Here is a 21972-nt window from a genome sequence, read left to right on the forward strand (position 1 = left end):
TTCAATATGGAAATAAAGTTAAGAGCACTGATGGCCACGTAAGCTTTAACATTAGTCTGACAGTTTCAGTGGAATAGAGGACATGGTATATAGTGTTCTATCTGCATTTAAGAGTTATAATACGATACATACATTATTGTTCATTTTCATGGAGATATATTTTGTGAGGCCAAGACTTGGTCACGCTTGTCCCCATTTTTACAACAGCTGAACCCTATTAGGCAGACAGACAGCTGCAGAATGTCACCTGTCAGGCCTCAGTGTCTGAGTGTGTGCAGGCACAGTGGGGACAGGTGGTGGCCTACAGGCCCTCCTCAGTGGAAGGAGCATAAAGATAGAGGAGTCCTCTTTATATCTGTGCCATAATAGTGTCTTTGACAGCATGGGCAGCGGCATTTAGGCTACAACCCCAGGAATCCCCACCTAGTTGACTACTTTAACTACTTTAAAATGGCGGAAGCATGCTGGAAGCCCTCAATGGTGCTGCCCATGTTAAAACTGTATTTTGACCACTAGAGGCCTCTATCATACTCAATGGGTAGGAGGAACAACAAAAGCCCTCTCGTGTTTTGTAAACAAGACCCTTGAAAATGTCTTCATTTCTCCATTCTGATCAATGTGAGAAAGAGTTAGACTTGGTCAGTGTCCTTCAATTCAACTAAATGCTGAGCTTGTGGTCTGTTCATTTAATTAGTTGTGTTAATACTGGGCTAAAGCAATTAAGCACCCTGATGCCAAGACTGGAATTAATTGAAGAACACAGAATTGTAGATGATTGAAGAACAGAGTTGAAGGGGAGAGAGCTAAGGTCAGTGTGTGTGTGTGTGTGTGTGTGTGTGTGTGTGTGTGTGTGTGTGTGTGTGTGTGTGTGTGTGTGTGTGTGTGTGTGTGTGTGTGTGTGTGTGTGTGTGTGTGTGTGTGTTCAGATGTGACATGCTGACATCTAGTAGACTTTTGGCCTAGGCTCACTTTTACTTTAAAATAATAATAATAATTAACTGGGCACTAATTTATTAATCCTCATAAATAAACAAAAAGGTATTATTGAAAGTACTTGTTGTTAAAGGCCCAGTGCGGTCAAAAACATGATTTCCCTGTATTTTATATATATTTCCAGGTTGGGATAATACTGTGAAATTGTGAAAATAATGATAAAGCTCTTTTAGTGTAAGAGCTGTTTTAAAAAGACCGCCTGAAATTTCAGCCTGTTGTGGTGGGATGGATTTTTGGTCTGCCTGGTGACATCACCACGTGGTACGTTTGTTAATAGACCAATACGAAAGAGAGTTCCAAACCTATCTGCCAATAACAGATCGTTTTCAGTTTTCTCCTACCCACTCAGACCACTCCGACAGTCCTAGCAAAATTGTTGTTTGAGAAATTTCTCTTCGCTAAGAAGCAATTTTTTGTTTCTTTTTGGCCATTTCAATAGAAAACAATCACAGTAAGGTACTTAATTGTTACGCATAAATGTATTGGCCCTTTAACGATCAAGTTATAATATTTACTCATTATTGGCCCTTTGTTGACATATGTGCGAGCCCTGCTGCCGCCAGATGGCGCTATTATCCCTCACGTCTTTTGTAATTGTCACGTAAGGAATAATCGCGCCATCTGGCGGCAGCAGGGCCACAGTTCATTCGAGAAATGACGTGTCTCAGGGGCGCGCATGACCTCTTGGACTGAAACATGTAACACAGGACTTAGCGGAACAAATATCGCCTACCGAAAAGGAAAGTAATTTTCTTCTTTCCTTTTTAGCTTCACACGACTGAATTTAAAACTGGGAGCAACTTGGAAAACGCTTACGGAAAACTTTCAAACTTCATCCACGGAGAATACCGGTAATGTGAGACTGTTGTTTGTTACAGTGGTATTTTTTTTAGATATTTTGTACAGCCTGTTATAGTTTTCCACTTGTACAAAACAACAACGGTTGTCTGTGGCGCAGTAATAGTTCTCCACAACCGTAGTTTAGTCGACTAAACTAATCCTAGATCTGAGCTCATGAATCTTGTAACAGTGAAATCTTGCCAGTGAAAGTTATTATTGGTAGAAGGGTAAAATTGCGGCCCGCAATTTTGGCCGTTCCTGCATCTGCACCTCTTTCTTAATATGATATACAAAAGTATGTGGACACCTCTTCAAATTAGTGGATTCGGCTATTTCAGTCACATTTCTGACAGGTGTATACAATCAAGCACACAGCCATGCAATCTTCATAGACAAACATTGGCAGCAGATTTTGTTTTTTAATTTAACTAGGCAAGTCAGTTAAGAACAAATTCTAATTTACAATGACGGCCTACCGGGGAACAGTGGGTTAACTGCCTTGTTCAGGAGAAGAACGACAGATTTTTACCTTGTCAGCAAACATTCGGTTACTGGCCCATCGCTCAAAACACTAGGCTACCTACCACCCCCATAGAATGGCCTTACTGAAGAGCTCAGTGACTTTCAACATGGCACTGTCATAGGATGCCACCTTTCCAACAAGTCAGTTAATCAAATTTCTGCCCTGGTCAACTGTAACTGTTATTGTGAAGTGGAAACGTCTAGGAGCAACATTGGCTCAGCTGCAAAGTGGTAGGACATAAAACCCCACAGAACGGGACTGCCAAATGCTGAAGCTCAGTGTGTAAAAATCTCTGTCCTCGTTTGCAACACTCACTACCGAGTTCCAAACTGCCTCTGGAAACAACATTAGCACAAGAACTGTTCGTCGGGAGTTTCATGGAATAGGTTTTCATGGCCAAGCAGCCGCACACGAGCCTAAAATCACCATGCGCAATGCCAAGCGTCCCCTGGAGTGGTGTAAAGGTCGCCACCATTGGACTCTGGAGCAGTGGAAACGTGTTCTCTGGAGCGATGAATCACGCTTCACCATCTGGCAGTCCATCGGACGAATCTGGGTTTGGTGGATGCCAGGAGAATGCTACCTGCCTGAATGCATAGTGCCAACTGTAAAGTTTGGTGGAGGAGGAATAATGGTCTAGGTCTGTTTTTCATGGTTCGGGCTAGGCTCCTTAGTTACAGTGAAGGGAAATCTTAACGCTACAGCACACAATGACATTCTAGACAATTCTGTGTGGCAACTTTGTGGCAACAGTTTGGGGAAGGCCTTTTCCTGTTTCAGCATGACAATGCACACGTGCATAAAAGTAAGGTCCATACAAAAATGGTTTGTCGATTTGTTGTGGAAGAACTTGACAGGCCTGCAGAGCCCTCACCTCAACCCCATCGAACACCTTTAGGATGAATTGGAACGCCAACTGTGAGCCAGGCCTAATCGCCCAACATCACTAATGCTCATGTGGCTGAATGGAAGCAAAACCCTGCAGCAGTGTTCCAACATCTAGTGGAAAGCCTTCCCAGAAGAGTGGAGGCTATTATAACAGCAATGGGGGACCAACTCCATATTAATGCCCATGATTTTGGAATGAGATGTCAGACGAGCAGGTGTCCACATACTTTTGGTCATGTAGTGTAGTTCCAATGGTAACCTTTTTTAAAGCTAGGACTCCGGTACAGTAGGTGGCGGTAACGCACCATAACGTTGGATGCCAAACGTTGATAAACCCCACAGAAGAGGCGGGGGCGACAACGCTGGTAGCTAGCTAGCTAGGACAACGGTAGTCAGTGTCCTTCGCCCCCGCCTGACCGGGACTGTTTTCCCGCAGTGCGGTTAACAACGGCGAGGGCAGGCGTTAGCGAAGCCGAAGGACACCGGGTTTCAGCTAGCTAGGACTCCGGTACACATCAGGCGGGATAGGTAGCTAGCTAACGATAGCTAGGTCTCTGGTACACAGCAGGCCGGGGCGACACCGGTAGCTAGTAATGATACCGGAGCTCCGAGCCATGCGTGAAGATCTGACCGGTTCAAACAGTGTTTTGCAAAATGAGAGATCCCACTGATTTGGCCGTTGTCTCGGCGCATTCTTCTCCTATTCCAAGCTGCTTTCAAACACTGACCTGGACACAGCACTTCCAAATGTAGTTAGGATTTTGTCCAAGAAGTTTCACCTGACTGGTAGTTTAGCAGGTAGAGTATGGACCATTCAGGGACGTGAGGCATCAGGTCGAAACCCGTTGAAGGAACACCATTTAGAAGGAAAAAAAGTGAAACCACACTTTCTGCTCAGTTCAAATAATTTGTTTTATTTATTATAATATAATCTTCTGTCTTCAGCATCCTAAATAATGCCACAGATTCTGTTTTGTTTTTAAAATGTATTTTGAAGGCAAAAAGGGGAAGTAGGATTTACTGCTACACCACCGAGTTCTGATGAAAACAGTGGAGAAAAAACAACTGATAATCACACCGCTATTTATTTCTGGACAGCAGAAGTTACTGATGTGCATTGTGAACAGATAATGAAGCTCCCAGTAATTGACCCTTTTTCGGCACAATTTGGTGAAAGCGGCGAAGCGTTCAGAAAGCCTCGATTACCCAGCTAACTAGGATAACGTTACACAGATGGAACCAGGGTTGCCAGATCTAGCTCAGATGTAGAGCCCGATGATCCCTGGAACCTATACAAAATGCCTGAACTAGCCCCCCACAAAAATGTTGCAGCAAGAGAGGAGTTGCCACATTTATCCAATAAATCCTTTTCCTATAAAGTTATTAAGCAAATTAAGGAATATAATTTTAACTGACATAGGCTGAGAAGCAAAATATGGTTTTCCATCAAAATAATAATTATTGCGAGTTTAAGAATATGTCACGATAGAAGATAAATTGCCCCTATTAAACTCTCCAGAACATTTTCATCAATGGATGTCAGTTTAACTTGTTTAGACTGCTATGCTTAAGCAATAAGGCACGATGAGGTGTGGTATATGGGCTGTTCTTAGGACACAGCCCTTAGACGTGGTATATTGGCCATATACCACAAACCCCTGACGTGCCTTATTGCTATTGTAAACTGGTTACCAACAATTAGAACAGTAAAATGTTTTTGTCATTCCCATGGTACACATCTGATATACCATGGCTTTCAACCAATCAGCATTCAGGGCTCAAACCACCCAGTTAATAATTGTAAATATAAACTAGGTGGTTCGAGCCCTGAATTCTGATTGGCTGACAGCCGTGGTATATCAGACTGTATACCATGGGTATGACAAAACGTATTTTTACTGCTCTAATTACGTTGGTAACCAGTTTCTAATAGCAATAAGGCACCTCCGGGTTTTGAGGTATATGGCCCCTAGACCACGGCTAAGGGCTGTATCCAGGAACTCCGCGTTGCGTCATGCATAAGAACAGCCCTTAGCCGTGGTATATTGGCCTTATATCATAAAACCCGGAGGTGCCTTATTTTTTTAATATATCCCGTTTGCGCATGTAGATAACTATATAGATAAATCCAACAGGAGAGTGTGAGTGATGAATATTGAACAGAGGATCTCAGTCTCTGTGCTAGAAACACTTGGATTATCTTCTACAAATGAATGTTAGGAAATGTTCTGGTCATTGTGCAGTTATTATGTGCCAGATGTTAAGACTACTAACTGTTATAAACGGCCTATTTTTGGAACGCCCCGAATTGCAGGCCGCAATCACACACTGTTGGACAATTGTTGTGAACAGTCTAGTTAAGAGCGGGACGGGGAGGGATACTTTAAAGTTGGACCACTGCCCCCTCGTTTCCCGTAACCATAGTTCATTTTTAGTCACTGATCAACAGTCACAGTTTATTTTGGGTTATATTATTTTGAGCTCTTACATTGTAATGAATAGCACACTGCTGTTTGCTTATCATTGTTCTAATCTAGATAGTTTGCTGAATCATGCTCCCTCTCTCCCTCGTGATGTACAGTTAATACAGGGTGGATAGAGTATTCCCTCCCTCCCTCCCTCCCTCGTGATGCACAGTTAATACAGGGTGGATAGAGTATTCCCTCCCTCCCTCCCTCGTGATGCACAGTTAATACAGGGTGGATAGAGTATTCCCTCCCTCCGTCTCTCGTGATGCACAGTTAATACAGGGTGGATAGAGTATTCCCTCCCTCCCTCCCTCCCTCGTGATGCACAGTTAATACAGGGTGGATAGAGTATTCCCTCCCTCCCTCCCTCGTGATGCACAGTTAATACAGGGTGGATAGAGTATTCCCTCCCTCCCTCCCTTGTGATGCACAGTTAATACAGGGTGGATAGAGTATTCCCTCCCTCCCTCCCTCCCTCGTGATGCACAGTTAATACAGGGTGGATAGAGTATTCCCTCCCTCCCTCCCTCCCTCGTGATGCACAGTTAATACAGGGTGGATAGAGTATTCCCTCCCTCCCTCCCTTGTGATGCACAGTTAATACAGGGTGGATAGAGTATTCCCTCCCTCCCTCCCTCGTGATGCACAGTTAATACAGGGTGGATAGAGTATTCCCTCCCTCCCTCTCTCGTGATGCACAGTTAATACAGGGTGGATAGAGTATTCCCTCCCTCCCTCCCTCCCTCGTGATGCACAGTTAATACAGGGTGGATAGAGTATTCCCTCCCTCCCTCCCTCCCTCGTGATGCACAGTTAATACAGGGTGGATAGAGTATTCCCTCCCTCCCTCCCTCCCTCGTGATGCACAGTTAATACAGGGTGGATAGAGTATTCCCTCCCTCCCTCCCTCCCTCGTGATGCACAGTTAATACAGGGTGGATAGAGTATTCCCTCCCTCCCTCCCTCCCTCGTGATGCACAGTTAATACAGGGTGGATAGAGTATTCCCTCCCTCCCTCCCTCGTGATGCACAGTTAATACAGGGTGGATAGAGTATTCCCTCCCTCCCTCCCTCGTGATGCACAGTTAATACAGGGTGGATAGAGTATTCCCTCCCTCCCTCCCTCGTGATGCACAGTTAATACAGGGTGGATAGAGTATTCCCTCCCTCCCTCCCTCGTGATGCACAGTTAATACAGGGTGGATAGAGTATTCCCTCCCTCCTCCCTCGTGATGCACAGTTAATACAGGGTGGATAGAGTATTCCCTCCCTCCCTCCCTCCCTCCCTCGTGATGCACAGTTAATACAGGGTGGATAGAGTATTCCCTCCTCCAGTATCTGTGCATTACAGATACCTCTAAACTGATTCAAACTCCCATTAGACAGCTCTACAAGCGAGCTTACCAAATAGGGAGTTTCGCTCAGCAGCTATGTTCATTTCCTCCCGTTACGGCCTGTATGTACTTCCAAAAAAGGTCTAAATAAAAATACAAGCAACCAAAAAAAGGTCATTTTCAGCACCTCCAATGTATTGAGATGTTGTATACTTTCTGTTTGTGGCAGCATGAGTGCCGAATATGCATTTGTTTCCCTTTGCTTGTACATTTTTATTTATACCTTTTTTGGAAGTACATACCGGCCATAACGGGAGTAAATTAAGATATTTGGTGAGTAAGGAACATATTTTGACATAACGCTTGCAGAACTGTCTAATGGGAGTTTGAATATGAGCTTCCTGGGCGTTAGAGAGGAGAACCATCCTACTCATTGTCGACATCTCTAATACACAGATACTGGGGCAGCTATCCCCTAGGGATACCCGGACATCTCTAATACACAGATACTGGGGCAGCTATCCCCTAGGGATACCCGGACATCTCTAATACACAGATACTGGGGCAGCTATCCCCTAGGGATACCCGGACATCTCTAATACACAGATACTGGGGCAGCTATCCCCTAGGGATACCCGGACATCTCTAATACACAGATACTGGGGCTGCTATCCCCTAGGGATACCCGGACATCTCTAATACACAGATACTGGGGCTGCTATCCCCCAGGGATACCCGGACATCTCTAATACACAGATACTGGGGCAGCTATCCCCTAGGGATACCCGGACATCTCTAATACACAGATACTGGGGCTGCTATCCCCCAGGGATACCCGGACATCACTAATACACAGATACTGGGGCAGCTATCCCCTAGGGATACCCGGACATCTGTAATACACAGATACTGGGGCTGCTATCCCCTAGGGATACCCGGACATCTCTAATACACAGATACTGGGGCAGCTACCCCTAGGGATACCCGGACATCTCTAATACACAGATACTGGGGCTGCTATCCCCTAGGGATACCCGGACATCTCTAATACACAGATACTGGGGCAGCTATCCCCTAGGGATACCCGGACATCTCTAATACACAGATACTGGGGCAGCTATCCCCTAGGGATACCCGGACATCTCTAATACACAGATACTGGGGCAGCTATCCCCTAGGGATACCCGGATGGACTTTGATCTCCTTAAACCCCTTTTTAGATGACATTATGTACTCTTAAAACCTTTACCATCCTAACCTACTAAGATACCTACTAGGATCCTAACCACCCATCTGACTAGGTGAAAAATTGATGTGCCCTTGAGCAAGGCACTTATCCCTAATTGCTCCTGTAAGCTGCTCTGGATAAGAGCTTCTGCTAAATGACTAAAATGTCAAAAGTAACTTTTGTCATTCGTCATCATGTGTCTCTGTCTCTAGTGCCCTGTTTCTACAGTCCAGACAAGATCAACACTTCTTGAACCCCTCTCCTAGTGATGTCCCAACCTGACAGGAATATCTATTCTTCATTGGAGGGGGGGCATCCAGCCCCCAAATGTAGGCTTTGGGCAGCCAAGCCCACCAGGATATGGGATGACCTTACCAAACACGCAGGGAATGCCGAACCCATTTGGGGGGCCAGGGCCTGCTCCAGGGGGGATGCCCTTCCCCACGCCTGGTGCATTTGGTCAGCCCATGTACTCCCAGGGTCACGGGAACCCAGGATATGGGATGACCTTACCCAACACGCAGGGAATGCCAAACTCATTTGGGGGGCCAGGGCCTGCTCCAGGGGGGATGCCCTTCCCCACGCCTGGTGCATTTGGTCAGCCCATGTACTCCCAGGGTCAGGGGAAACCAGGATATGGCACTGCACCTTATGCTCCCATGCCTGGGGCCTACGGTCAGGGCTTTGACAACCCAAATCATGGTGAGTACTTCAAGTGTTAAAGGGATAGTTCACTCAAACTATCTTTGAGTATTTTGTTCATTAGTCCACAAAATGATGCATGACAGCAGTGAAGTTTTCAAGATGGAGCACTTTCAGTAGGGAGCAAAAACGATGTGTGTTATCATTCATTGATAGATAGAAAGGGGCATTGGAAGTGTTTGTGGTCTGATGTGCATTGCATTGAGTCTGTCTTTTCTCCAGAACCAAACACTGATTACCACAGCGATGATCAACCCCCAGGCTTCAGTGACAATAGTTCCTTCTCTCTTGGCTCTGGACTGGATGACAAGACCATAAGACGAGCCTTCATCCGGAAAGTAAGGGACAACCAGGATGACAAGAGGCTCCAAATCAGGACCTCAAGCAAACTTGAACTAAAGAAAAAATATGAACTTAAGATAAAATGGTTGTACATGCATCTGTATAGCCATCATAATAATCAAACAAAATGGCTTCAGAACATTTTTAAAGAGCAATCCTCAGAGTCTACATTTCATCTGTAGTTGGACTTGTAGTACAGTATGTGTCCTGTATCTAATAGTCTCTGTCTCCTTGTCCACCTACAGGTCTTCATGGTGTTGACCGTCCAGCTGATGGTAACATTCTTCTTTGTGGCTCTCTTCACCTTTGTGGAGGAAATCAAAGTGTTCGTCAGGGCCAACACATGGACCTACTGGGCGTCCTATGGCGTCTTCTTCGTCTCTCTCATCACCATCAGCTGCTGTGGAGAGTTTCGCCGCAAACATCCATGGAACCTGATTGCACTAGTAAGTTAATAAGACCTGTCTCATTTAAATGGCCATTATTACCATTATAATTCTATACTTTATGGGCCTGTTTTCCAAACTCAGATGAAGCCTTTACCTGGACTAAAAAGCACACTCAATGAACAATAGTATTCCTAGCTATTCTTTATGGGCCGGTTCTGTACATTTATCTAATTGAAGAAGAAAAATGTCTTATTCACTAAGTTTGTGTTGATATGTGCACTTGTACATAAAGTATTGTTGAAGTTGTAAAAGAGGTTGATTGACTCTCCTCTGGTGTTTCCAGTCCATCCTGACCCTGGCTATGTCCTACATGGTGGGGATGATAGCTAGTTTCTACGACACTGATTCAGTCATCATGGCCGTGGGCATCACTGCTGTTGTCTGCTTCACCGTGGTTATCTTCTCTCTCCAGGTCTGTATCTCTCTATCTCTCTATCTCTCTCTCTATCTATCTCTCTCTCTCTATCTCTCTATCCACAGTTCAACATGTCATAGGGTTATCAGGGATGGGGTGTATTCCAGTCAATGCCAGAATTAAAGGTAGAGTCAGTGAAATGACATTGCCATGAGCGAGATGCAAGACTTCGCTCACACACAGTATCTGTGCATGGGTTCAATTCACGCTGTTAGAGCGTGGTAGGTACGGGACCAAAACAGAGGGGGAGCTGAGCCTCACGCTTCAACGCTCTTAGTTGGGGAAATTGATGAACTTTGCTGTTTACTTTGTGCACTTACGTCATATCGCTGAGTGTACCTTTAAACAGCATTCCTATGGAATCAAATTTAACAGGAATTGAACTGGAATTGACCCCAACCCTGCCATCATAGATACTGGCCCTGTTCAGTGATGGTACCGACCCTGCCCTGTTCAGTGATGGTACCGACCCTGCCATCATAGATACTGGCCCTGTTCAGTGATGGTACCGCCTGCCCTGTTCAGTGATGGTACTGACCCTGCCCTGTTCAGTGATGGTACTGACCCTGCCCTGTTCAGTGATGGTACTGACACAGCCCTGTTCAGTGATGGTACCGACCCTGCCCTGTTCAGTGATGGTACTGACCCTGCCATCATAGATACTGACCCTGCCCTGTTCAGTGATGGTACTGACCCTGCCCTGTTCAGTGATGGTACTGACCCTGCCCTGTTCAGTGATGGTACCGACCCTGCCCTGTTCAGTGATGGTACTGACCCTGCCCTGTTCAGTGATGGTACTGACCCTGCCCTGTTCAGTGATGGTACTGACCCTGCCCTGTTCAGTGATGGTACTGACACAGCCCTGTTCAGTGATGGTACTGACCCTGCCCTGTTCAGTGATGGTACTGACCCTGCCCTGTTCAGTGATGGTACTGACCCTGCCCTGTTCAGTGATGGTACTGACCCTGCCCTGTTCAGTGATGGTACCGACCCTGCCCTGTTCAGTGATGGTACTGACCCTGCCCTGTTCAGTGATGGTACCTGCCCTGTTCAGTGATGGTACCGACCCTGCCCTGTTCAGTGATGGTACCGACCCTGCCCTGTTCAGTGATGGTACCGACACAGCCCTGTTCAGTGATGGTACCGACCCTGCCCTGTTCAGTGATGGTACTGACCCTGCCCTGTTCAGTGATGGTACTGACCCTGCCATCATAGATACTGGCCCTGTTCAGTGATGGTACCGACCCTGCCCTGTTCAGTGATGGTACCGACCCTGCCCTGTTCAGTGATGGTACCGACCCTGCCCTGTTCAGTGATGGTACTGACACAGCCCTGTTCAGTGAGGCTAGTGATGGTACCGACCCTACCCTGTTCAGTGAGGCTAGTGATGGTACTTACCCTACCCTGTTCAGTGAGGCTAGTGATGGTACTGACCCTACCCTGTTCAGTGATGGTACTGACACAGCCCTGTTCAGTGAGGCTAGTGATGGTACCGACCCTACCCTGTTCAGTGAGGCTAGTGATGGTACCGACCCTACCCTGTTCAGTGAGGCTAGTGATGGTACCGACCCTACCCTGTTCAGTGAGGCTAGTGATGGTACCGACCCTACCCTGTTCAGTGAGGCTAGTGATGGTACCGACCCTGCCCTGTTCAGTGAGGCTAGTGATGGTACCTACCCTACCCTGTTCAGTGAGGCTAGTGATGGTAATCACCCTACCCTGTTCAGTGAGGCTAGTGATGGTACCGACCCTACCCTGTTCAGTGAGGCTAGTGATGGTACCGACCCTACCCTGTTCAGTGAGGCTAGTGATGGTACTGACCCTACCCTGTTCAGTGAGGCTAGTGATGGTCCTTACCCTACCCTGTTCAGTGAGGCTAGTGATGGTACCGACCCTACCCTGTTCAGTGAGGCTAGTGATGGTACCGACCCTACCCTGTTCAGTGAGGCTAGTGATGGTACTGACCCTACCCTGTTCAGTGAGGCTAGTGATGGTCCTTACCCTACCCTGTTCAGTGAGGCTAGTGATGGTACTGACCCTACCCTGTTCAGTGAGGCTAGTGATGGTACCTGACCCTACCCTGTTCAGTGAGGCTAGTGATGGTACTGACGCAGCCCTGTTCAGTGAGGCTAGTGATGGTACCGACCCTACCCTGTTCAGTGAGGCTAGTGATGGTACTGACCCTACCCTGTTCAGTGAGGCTAGTGATGGTACCGACCCTACCCTGTTCAGTGAGGCTAGTGATGGTACCGACCCTACCCTGTTCAGTGAGGCTAGTGATGGTACTACCCTACCCTGTTCAGTGAGGCTAGTGATGGTACTGACCCTACCCTGTTCAGTGAGGCTAGTGATGGTACCGACCCTACCCTGTTCAGTGAGGCTAGTGATGGTACCGACCCTACCCTGTTCAGTGAGGCTAGTGATGGTACTAACCCTACCCTGTTCAGTGAGGCTAGTGATGGTACCGACCCTACCCTGTTCAGTGAGGCTAGTGATGTTACCGACCCTACCTTGTTCAGTGAGGCTAGTGATGGTACTAACCCTACCCTGTTCAGTGAGGCTAGTGATGGTACTTACCCTGTTCAGTGAGGCTAGTGATGGTACTGACCCTACCCTGTTCAGTGAGGCTAGTGATGGTACCTACCCTACCCTGTTCAGTGAGGCTAGTGATGGTACCTACCCTACCCTGTTCAGTGAGGCTAGTGATGGTACCTACCCTACCCTGTTCAGTGAGGCTAGTGATGGTACTGACCCTACCCTGTTCAGTGAGGCTAGTGATGGTAATCACCCTACCCTGTTCAGTGAGGCTAGTGATGGTACCTACCCTACCCTGTTCAGTGAGGCTAGTGATGGTACCGACCCTACCCTGTTCAGTGAGGCTAGTGATGGTACCGACCCTACCCTGTTCAGTGAGGCTAGTGATGGTACTGACCCTACCCTGTTCAGTGAGGCTAGTGATGGTAATACCCTACCCTGTTCAGTGAGGCTAGTGATGGTCCTGACCCTACCCTGTTCAGTGAGGCTAGTGATGGTACTGACCCTACCCTGTTCAGTGAGGCTAGTGATGGTACCGACCCTACCCTGTTCAGTGAGGCTAGTGATGGTACTGACCCTACCCTGTTCAGTGAGGCTAGTGATGGTCCTACCCTACCCTGTTCAGTGAGGCTAGTGATGGTACTGACCCTACCCTGTTCAGTGAGGCTAGTGATGGTACTGACCCTACCCTGTTCAGTGAGGCTAGTGATGGTACCTACCCTACCCTGTTCAGTGAGGCTAGTGATGGTACCTACCCTACCCTGTTCAGTGAGGCTAGTGATATTATTATTGTTTGATAGTAAATGTCCCTTTGACCTTTGGCATTCTTCCTGACCCGACCTCCGACCCCATACAGACCAAGTATGACTTCACTTCCTGTCATGGTGTGCTGTTGGTCTGTCTGATTGTCCTGGTCCTCTTCGGCTTCCTCTGCATCTTCATCCGCAACAAGATCCTGGAACTGGTCTACGCCTCGCTGGGCGCTCTACTCTTCACATGCGTAAGTCCTTGTCACAAATGCCACCCTATTTTCTTTACAGTGCACTACTTTTGACCATCGTAGTGCACTATTTAGGGAATGGTGCTATTAGGGATGCATACTAAAATCTCTTTCTTTGGTAATGATCTTGATTATCATCGGTGGTGTCTCTTTTCCTGTAGAAACGATACTGGTGGTGGTAGTAGGGCAACTATTTAAGTATTCATGCAAGTGTTTTGATTGATGGGCCCTGGCCAAAGTAATGCACTATATAGGGAACAGGGTGCCATTTTGTTCAGTCTTAGTCATTATTTTGCATGTGTTGTCAGACCAAATCGAGACCTTATCTCACAGCACATATCTTGCTAAATAGAATGAGTAGAATGCTAATTCTAATTGTGATAATAGAATGATCATTCTTTTGAATGTGATTGATTCCAGTTCTTGGCTGTGGACACTCAGCTGCTGCTTGGCAACAAGGAGAATGCCCTGAGTCCAGAGGACTATGTTTTTGCTGCTCTCTCACTGTACACTGACATCATCAACATCTTCCTCTACATCCTGGCTATCGTTGGAAGAGCACGGAACTGAGAGCTTCCTCTAAAGGAACCATTTGAAGGATGAAGGAGTCTTTTTACAGGAGTTACTCATCTGTTCCCATATCTAGTACAACACCTGCTACACATTGTTTTATGTGCCTATGTCTCAGGTGAACACTGCTGTCGCCTGTCGTCCTAAATGTGGTTCCCTATGCGCTTTTAGAGCAGTGGTTCCCCAAACTGTGGGGCGCGCCCCCTAGTGAACTCAGTCCGGCTTTGAACTTACTGTTGAAAGTTGTAACAGTAGAATGCACAAGGTGACGTTTCTAAACGGGGTGGTGCATCATCACTTCCTCTTGTCAGTCATCGCAGAGCGTGTTTGGGAAACCCTGATTTAGCAGATGTTCTTATCCAGAGCCATGTATTTTTCTATTGTGTTAATATTTTTCTTTGCTAATTTTCGTACTTTTTAACTCTGCATTGTTGGGAAAAGACTCGTAAATAAGCATTTCACGGTGAAGTCTACACCTGTTGTATTCGGCGCATGTTACAAAACATTTGATTTGACTTAGTTCATTTAACATGGGTAACTAAACAACCACATATCACAGTCATAGCCAGTAACTCTGCTTGACTCCCTCATCTTCATTGTGCTCAGTTTTTCTTTCTTTGTAAATTATTTCTCTTTTTTCTTCTAGGGGGCATCAGCTTAATATTGCCGAAAGAATATTGCTTCCATCAATGTAATTGTCTGCATCATTTCCAATCCCCCATTTATTTTTTGGGGTAAATATATATATCCATACATGCATGCATACATATACACATACCTATATAGACATACATACTTTTTTTAAGAATATACCTTTATTATTATTCCCCGCAAACCCTACCACCGATCCCCCAATTGGAGTAAACTAATAAACACTTCGGCTTTTACCTTCAATTTATTGATCTTATACACATTTTACAGACAGTCTATTTTACAATAGTTATTTTTTGTTTGTTTTTAGTCCTTCCTCTATTTCTGATGTCCATCCAGTTTGATTTCTATTTGTAACTGTGCTATATCACAGTTACAAATCATTGTGCTCAGTTTTACCACAATCCACACTGGTTTAAATTGTGTAGTGTGAATCATTAATAATATTTGAATTCAATTTGTTTTGTGATATTTCTGATGTTTGTGAGTCTTTGCAGCTGTATTTGTTGATAGTTATTCAATTAAAACTGAATTGTAATCTCTCTTTTTATCAGTGCTGGCGATTACTGGATGCTGCTAAATCGTTTCTAATGGTGTATGAATCATGATTATACACTTTGATATGATTTTTTTCTAAGCCAAAAGCATGAATGTCAGTTTGTTAATTATATTTTTCAAGACATTTGTGCCTAGTTTTCAGCTTTTCAGTCTGGAGAGAAATGGTGTGAGAAATGATTTCCTCTGATGCAATGCAAATGTACAGCGTCAGAAAGGCTATAGTCATTCTGTTTAGACGTCATAAAGGAGATTCTATAATTATGTTCAATGTGTAATTATGACACACGACATAACGGTGTTAAAAGTTAAATCCAACGTGCTGGCACCCTATTATGATGCTATTTATAACCTATTTCATTTGAGGATTTGATTTATAAGACAGACGGAAAGGGTCTACAAACTTACGGGTTGTGCCTCAACTGTCTGAACGCCTGAAGTAGGCGCTTGGAGTCGGAGAAGTGTCTGGGTGGATATGGATACAGAGGGGGGCGGTGCGTCATTGCGCTTGGAGAATGAGAAACTGCGGCACGAGAATGACGACCTGAAAATAAGGCTTGGCTTGATGAAGGAAAACTTTGATCTGAAGTCCAAACTGCAAACCTCCGCTCTAACCAGCGATACTCTCAGGGAATCGACAGGTAACTGTTCAAGTATGTTTTACGCATCGCAATCTCCATCTATGTGGGTGACGGTAGTGCGCGTGCCGCTCTTTGCCACTAGAGGACGTCCAAGGACGTCAGTACGGTTCGAATTAATAAGCAGGGTTGGAGAAGCTAAACACATTTAATTGGATTTGGAATTTCACTATACGTCGTGAAATGAAATTGACTTAATCCCAACATCAGTACTGCCATGCAGGTCCTAGCAACATCCAGCTAAAATATTGGACGTATAATAATAATAAGGGTGGCAGATAGCCTGGTGGTTAAGAGCTTTAGGCCACTAACCGAAAAGATGCTGGTTCGAATCCCTGAGCCGACTAGATGAAACATCTGAGCAAGGCACTTAACTCTGTAAGGCACTCTGGATAAGAGCATCTGTTAAATGACTAACATTTAAATAATTTATTCAATTTATATAGCTCTATTCATTACATAAAGACATTTCGTAGTGATGTAAAGCAACAAAAATAAATAAAAAATTAAAAACAACATTAAGTTCATGAGTTGATCTAAGGTCAAGAAACTGAAGGTTGAGAACGTTCATGGTTCCATTGTTAAGACGTTGCCAGATCTTAAAACGTCTGGATAGATATTTTACCTATCGACTAACCAAATCATATGTTATAGCAATCTGTCAATCTGTCAGCATCAACCAATGGTTGCGTGCGACGTCTAAGCAACCCATGGCTTCAGTGAGGTCAGCAGAGGGAGGATGTAGTCAAAGGGGAGAGCATCTACATATAATTGCTTATTATTTTTGCCTGGTTTCTTTTTGTCTCAATTTGTCACCCTTTTTGCATTTCGAATTGATTCTGATGTGAATTTCCTACCCAAAGGCAGGAACACAACTATTCAGTGGCAAGACATCGTGGATGAGGACAGATTCAAACATGAGCTGCATCAATCGTCCAAACATTCTCACAGAACGTCTTCCCCGGTTAACCTGGAGTCCTACACCAAGAGCTGCATGTACACAGACCCACGAGAACATGAAGAGACTGCAAGCTGTTCTTACATCATGTCTCACAAGGTGAAAGGTGTGTGAAATGGTCGTTTGCTCATTACAATGTTGTGACATGATCCTTACAGAAAAATGTTAGTCAGAAATTGAATCACCATTTTGTATCAACTGAGCTGATTATGACAATATTGTAATAGCAGAATAGAATAGAAAAATATGTATTCAAAACTATTGTGTAGGTCCCAAATTGCACCCTATTTCCTATATAGTGCATTGTTAGGTATGCGTAACTGGCTGTAAGGGAGTCATGCGCAGGAGAGCAGAATTTGGGTAGCAAACGGAGCCTTTTATTTAGGCGAACAAAAACACACTGCACAACGAACACTAAATATACTGCTAAAAAAAATAAAGGGAACACTAAAATAACACATCCTAGATCTGAATGAATGAAATAATCTTATTAAATACTTTTTTCTTTACATAGTTGAATGTGCTGACAACAAAATCACACAAAAATAATCAATGGAAATCCAATTTATCAACCCATGGAGGTCTGGATTTGGAGTCACACTCAAAATTAAAGTGGAAAACCACACTACAGGCTGATCCAACTTTGATGTAATGTCCTTAAAACAAGCCAAAATGAGGCTCAGTAGTGTGTGTGGCCTCCACGTGCCTGTATGATCTCCCTACAACGCCTGGGCATGCTCCTGATGAGGTGGATGATGGTCTCCTGAGGGATCTCCTCCAAGACCTGGACTAAAGCATCCGCCAACTCCTGGACAGTCTGTGGTGCAACGTGGCATTGGTGGATGGAGCGAGACATAATGTCCCAGATGTGCTCAATTGGATTCAGGTCTGGGGAACGGGCTGACCAGTCCATAGCATCAATGCCTTCCTCTTGCAGGAACTGCTGACACACTCCAGCCACATGAGGTCTAGCATTGTCTTGCATTAGGAGGAACCCAGGGCCAACCGCACCAGCATATGGTCTCACAAGGGGTCTGAGGATCTCATCTCGGTACCTAATGGCAGTCAGGCTACCTCTAGCGAGCACATGGAGGGCTGTGCGGCCCCCCAAAGAAATGCCACCCCACACCATGACTGACCCACCGCCAAACCGGTCATGCTGGAGGATGTTGCAGGCAGCAGAACGTTCTCCACGGCGTCTCCAGACTCTGTCACGTCTGTCACGTGCTCAGTGTGAACCTGCTTCATCTGTGAAGAGCACAAGGCGCCAGTGGCGAATTTGCCAATCTTGGTGTTCTCTGGCAAATGCCAAACGTCCTGCACGGTGTTGGGCTGTAAGCACAACCCCCACCTGTGGACGTCGGGCCCTCATACCACCCTCATGGAGTCTGTTTCTGACCGTTTGAGCAGAGACATGCACATTTGTGGCCTGCTGGAGGTCATTTTGCAGGGCTCTGGCAGTGCTCCTCCTGCTCCTCCTTGCACAAAGGCGGAGGTAGCGGTCCTGCTGCTGGGTTGTTGCCCTCCTACGGCCTCCTCCACGTCTCCTGATGTACTGGCCTGTCTCCTGGTAGTGCCTCCATGCTCTGGACACTACGCTGACAGACACAGCAAACCTTCTTGCCACAGCTCGCATTGATGTGCCATCCTGGATGAGCTGCACTACCTGAGCCACTTGTGTGGGTTGTAGACTTCGTCTCATGCTACCACTAGAGTGAAAGCACCGCCAGCATTCAAAAGTGACCAAAACATCAGCCAGGAAGCATAAGAACTGAGAAGTGGTCTGTGGTCCCCACCTGCAGAACCACTCCTTTATTGGGGGTGTCTTGCTAATTGCCTATAATTTCCACCTGTTGTCTATTCCATTTGCACAACAGCATGTGAAATTTATTGTCAATCAGTGTTGCTTCCAAAGTGGGCAGTTTGGTTTCACAGAAGTGTGATTGACTTGGAGTTACATTGTGTTGTTTAAGTGTTCCCTTTATTTTTTTGAGCAGTGTACAATACGGGTTGACATAACCCAGCGCAACCAGTCTAACGTGCGCTTACACGAAACAATAAACAATCCCACACAAAGACATGGGGGGGAACAGAGGGTTAAATACACAACAAGTAAATGAGGGAATTGAAACCAGGTGTGAGGAAAACAAGACAAAACATGTGGAAAATGAAAGTGGATCGATGATGGCTAGAAGACCGCCGAGCGCCGCCCAAACAAGGAGAGGACCTGACTTCGACTGAAGTCATGACATGCATAACTTTTGAGTAGGGCCTATAGGGCTCTGGTCAATAGTAGTGCACAATATACAGTGAGGGAAAAAAGTATTTGATCCCCTGCTGATTTTGTACGTTTGCCCACTGACAAAGAAATGATCAGTCTATAATTTTAATGGTAGGTTTATTTGAACAATGAGAGACAGAATAACAACAAAACAATCCAGAAAAACGCATGTCAAAAATGTTATAAATTGATTTGCATTTTAATGAGGGAAATAAGTATTTGACCCCTCTGCAAAACATGACTTAGTACTTGGTGGCAAAACCCTTGTTGGCAATCACAGAGGTCAGACGTTTCTTGTAGTTGGCCACCAGGTTTGCACACATCTCAGGAGGGATTATGTCCAACTCCTCGTTGCAGATCTTCTCCAAGTCATTAAGGTTTCAAGGCTGACGTTTGCCAACTCGAACCTTCAGCTCCCTCCTCAGATTTTCTATGGGATTAAGGTCTGGAGACTGGCTAGGCCACTCCAGGACCTTAATGTGCTTCTTCTTGAGCCACTCCTTTGTTGCCTTGGCCGTGTGTTTTGGGTCATGGTCATGCTGGAATACCCATCCACGACCCATTTTCAATGCCCTGGCTGAGGGAAGGAGGTTCTCACCCAATATTTGACGGTACATGGCCCCGTCCATCGTCCCTTTGATGCGGTGAAGTTGTCCTGTCCCCTTAGCAGAAAAACACCCCCAAAGCATAATGTTTCCACCTCCATGTTTGACGGTGGGGATGGTGCTCTTGGGGTCATAGGCAGCATTCCTCCTCCTCCAAACACGGCGAGTTGAGTTGATGCCAAAGAGCTCCATTTTGGTCTCATCTGACCACAACACTTTCACCCAGTTGTCCTCTGAATCATTCAGATGTTCATTAGCAAACTTCAGACGGGCATGTATATGTGCTTTCTTGAGCAGGGGGGACCTTGCGGGCGCTGCAGGATTTCAGTCCTTCACTGCGTAGTGTTTTACCAATTGTTTTCTTGTTGACTATGGTCCCAGCTGCCTTGAGATTATTGACAAGATCCTCCCGTGTAGTTCTGGGCTGATTCCTCACCGTTCTCATGATCATTGCAACTCCACGAGGTGAGATCTTGCATGGAGCCCCAGGCCGAGGGAGATTGACAGTTCTTTTGTGTTTCTTCCATTTGCGAATAATCGCACCAACTGTTGTCACCTTCTCACCAAGCTGCTTGGCGATGGTCTTGTAGCCCATTCCAGCCTTGTGTAGGTCTACAATCTTGTCCCTGACATCCTTGGAGAGCTCTTTGGTCTTGGCCATGGTGGAGAGTTTGGAATCTGATTGATTGATTGCTTCTGTGGACAGGTGTCTTTTATACAGGTGTAACGGTTGTCGTCGGGGATAGAGGACCAAAACGCAGCAGGAATGTGGATGCTCATCTTGTTATTTATTTTACATAAAGGGAACACCAAAATAACAAAACAAAGAACTCACGAACAACAAAACAGTCTTGTCATGCTCACACAGGCAAAACAAGAAACAATCTCCCACAACACTACACCGAACAATTACCCATATATAGGACTCTCAATCAGAGGCAACGAGAATCACCTGCCTCCAATTGAGAGTCTAGCACCCAAACCTAAACATAGAAAACCTAACCTAGACAGAATGCAGAAATACAACCTAGAACATACACCCAAAACCCAGGAACACATAAATCAAACACCCCTCTACAACACACACAAAACCCCCACCATACAAAACAAACATCCCTCTGCCACGTCCTGACCAAAATACTAAACAACTACTCCCTCTGCTGGTAACAAACTGAGATTAGGAGCACTCCCTTTAAGAGTGTGCTCCTAATCTCAGCTCGTTACCTGTATAAAAGACACCTGGGAGCCAGAAATCTTTCTGATTGAGAGGGGGTGAAATACTTATTTCCCTCATTAAAATGAAAATCAATTTATACAATTTTTGACATGTGTTTTTCTGGATTTTTTTTTGTTATTCTGTCTCTCACTGTTGAAATAAACCTACCATTAAAATTATAGACTGATCATTTCTTTGTCAGTGGGCAAATGTACAAAATCAGCAGGGGATCAAATACTTTTTTCCCTCACTGTAGGAAACAGGATGCCGTTTGGGATGTTGCTTATAATAGGAACATTTTGTTAAACTAGGTGTGGATGAATGTTTCTGTTGGTGTAATGAGATCTATTGAAGTAATCCATGCAGATTCAGAGGTTGGTGTTGTAATGGTGTTTATTGTTCAGATCCAGAGCGGTTGGTGGGGGAGATAGCCTTCCAGCTGGATCGAAGGATCCTGTCCTATGTATTCCAAGGCCAGACCAGACTCTATGGGTTCACTGTGCTCAATATACGAGACAAGATCATTCAGGTGGGAACTGTGTGTGCGTTGTCCTTTTATACAAAAGGCGGTCATTCTAGTTTTTGAATTTTAAGAAAGTTGGAATACCATATTCCTTCCTTCTGTCTGCTAAGGGATAATAGGCTAGTTGAACAACATATTCCTTCCTTCTGTCTGCTAAGGGATAATAGGCTAGTTGAACAACATATTCCTTCTGTCTGCTAAGGGATAATAGGCTAGTTGAACAACAAATTCCTTCTGTCTGCTAAGGGATAATAGGCT

General features: G+C 45.4%; 2 protein-coding genes across 2 annotated transcripts; both read left to right on the forward strand.

The window, feature by feature from the left end:
• The first annotated feature begins 3590 nt into the window (after positions 1–3590).
• LOC106592633 (protein lifeguard 1) lies at positions 3591–15480 on the forward strand. Its single transcript, XM_045711472.1, is given in 8 exon segments — positions 3591–3772; positions 8487–8581; positions 8583–8976; positions 9199–9314; positions 9564–9764; positions 10051–10179; positions 13574–13717; positions 14138–15480. Coding segments are annotated over 7 exon segments (1173 nt in total). The 5' UTR covers positions 3591–3772; positions 8487–8542; the 3' UTR covers positions 14288–15480.
• A 61-nt stretch (positions 15481–15541) lies between these two features.
• LOC106592634 (speriolin-like) lies at positions 15542–21720 on the forward strand (the record flags this gene model as incomplete). Its single annotated transcript, XM_045711478.1, has 3 exons — positions 15542–16134; positions 16995–17195; positions 21596–21720. Coding segments are annotated over exons 1-3 (492 nt in total), but the record flags the coding sequence as incomplete, so codon positions are not given.
• Positions 21721–21972: the final 252 nt, after the last annotated feature.

The sequence above is a fragment of the Salmo salar genome, unplaced genomic scaffold, assembly GCF_905237065.1.
Source record: "Salmo salar unplaced genomic scaffold, Ssal_v3.1, whole genome shotgun sequence".
Lineage (NCBI taxonomy): Eukaryota > Metazoa > Chordata > Actinopteri > Salmoniformes > Salmonidae > Salmo > Salmo salar.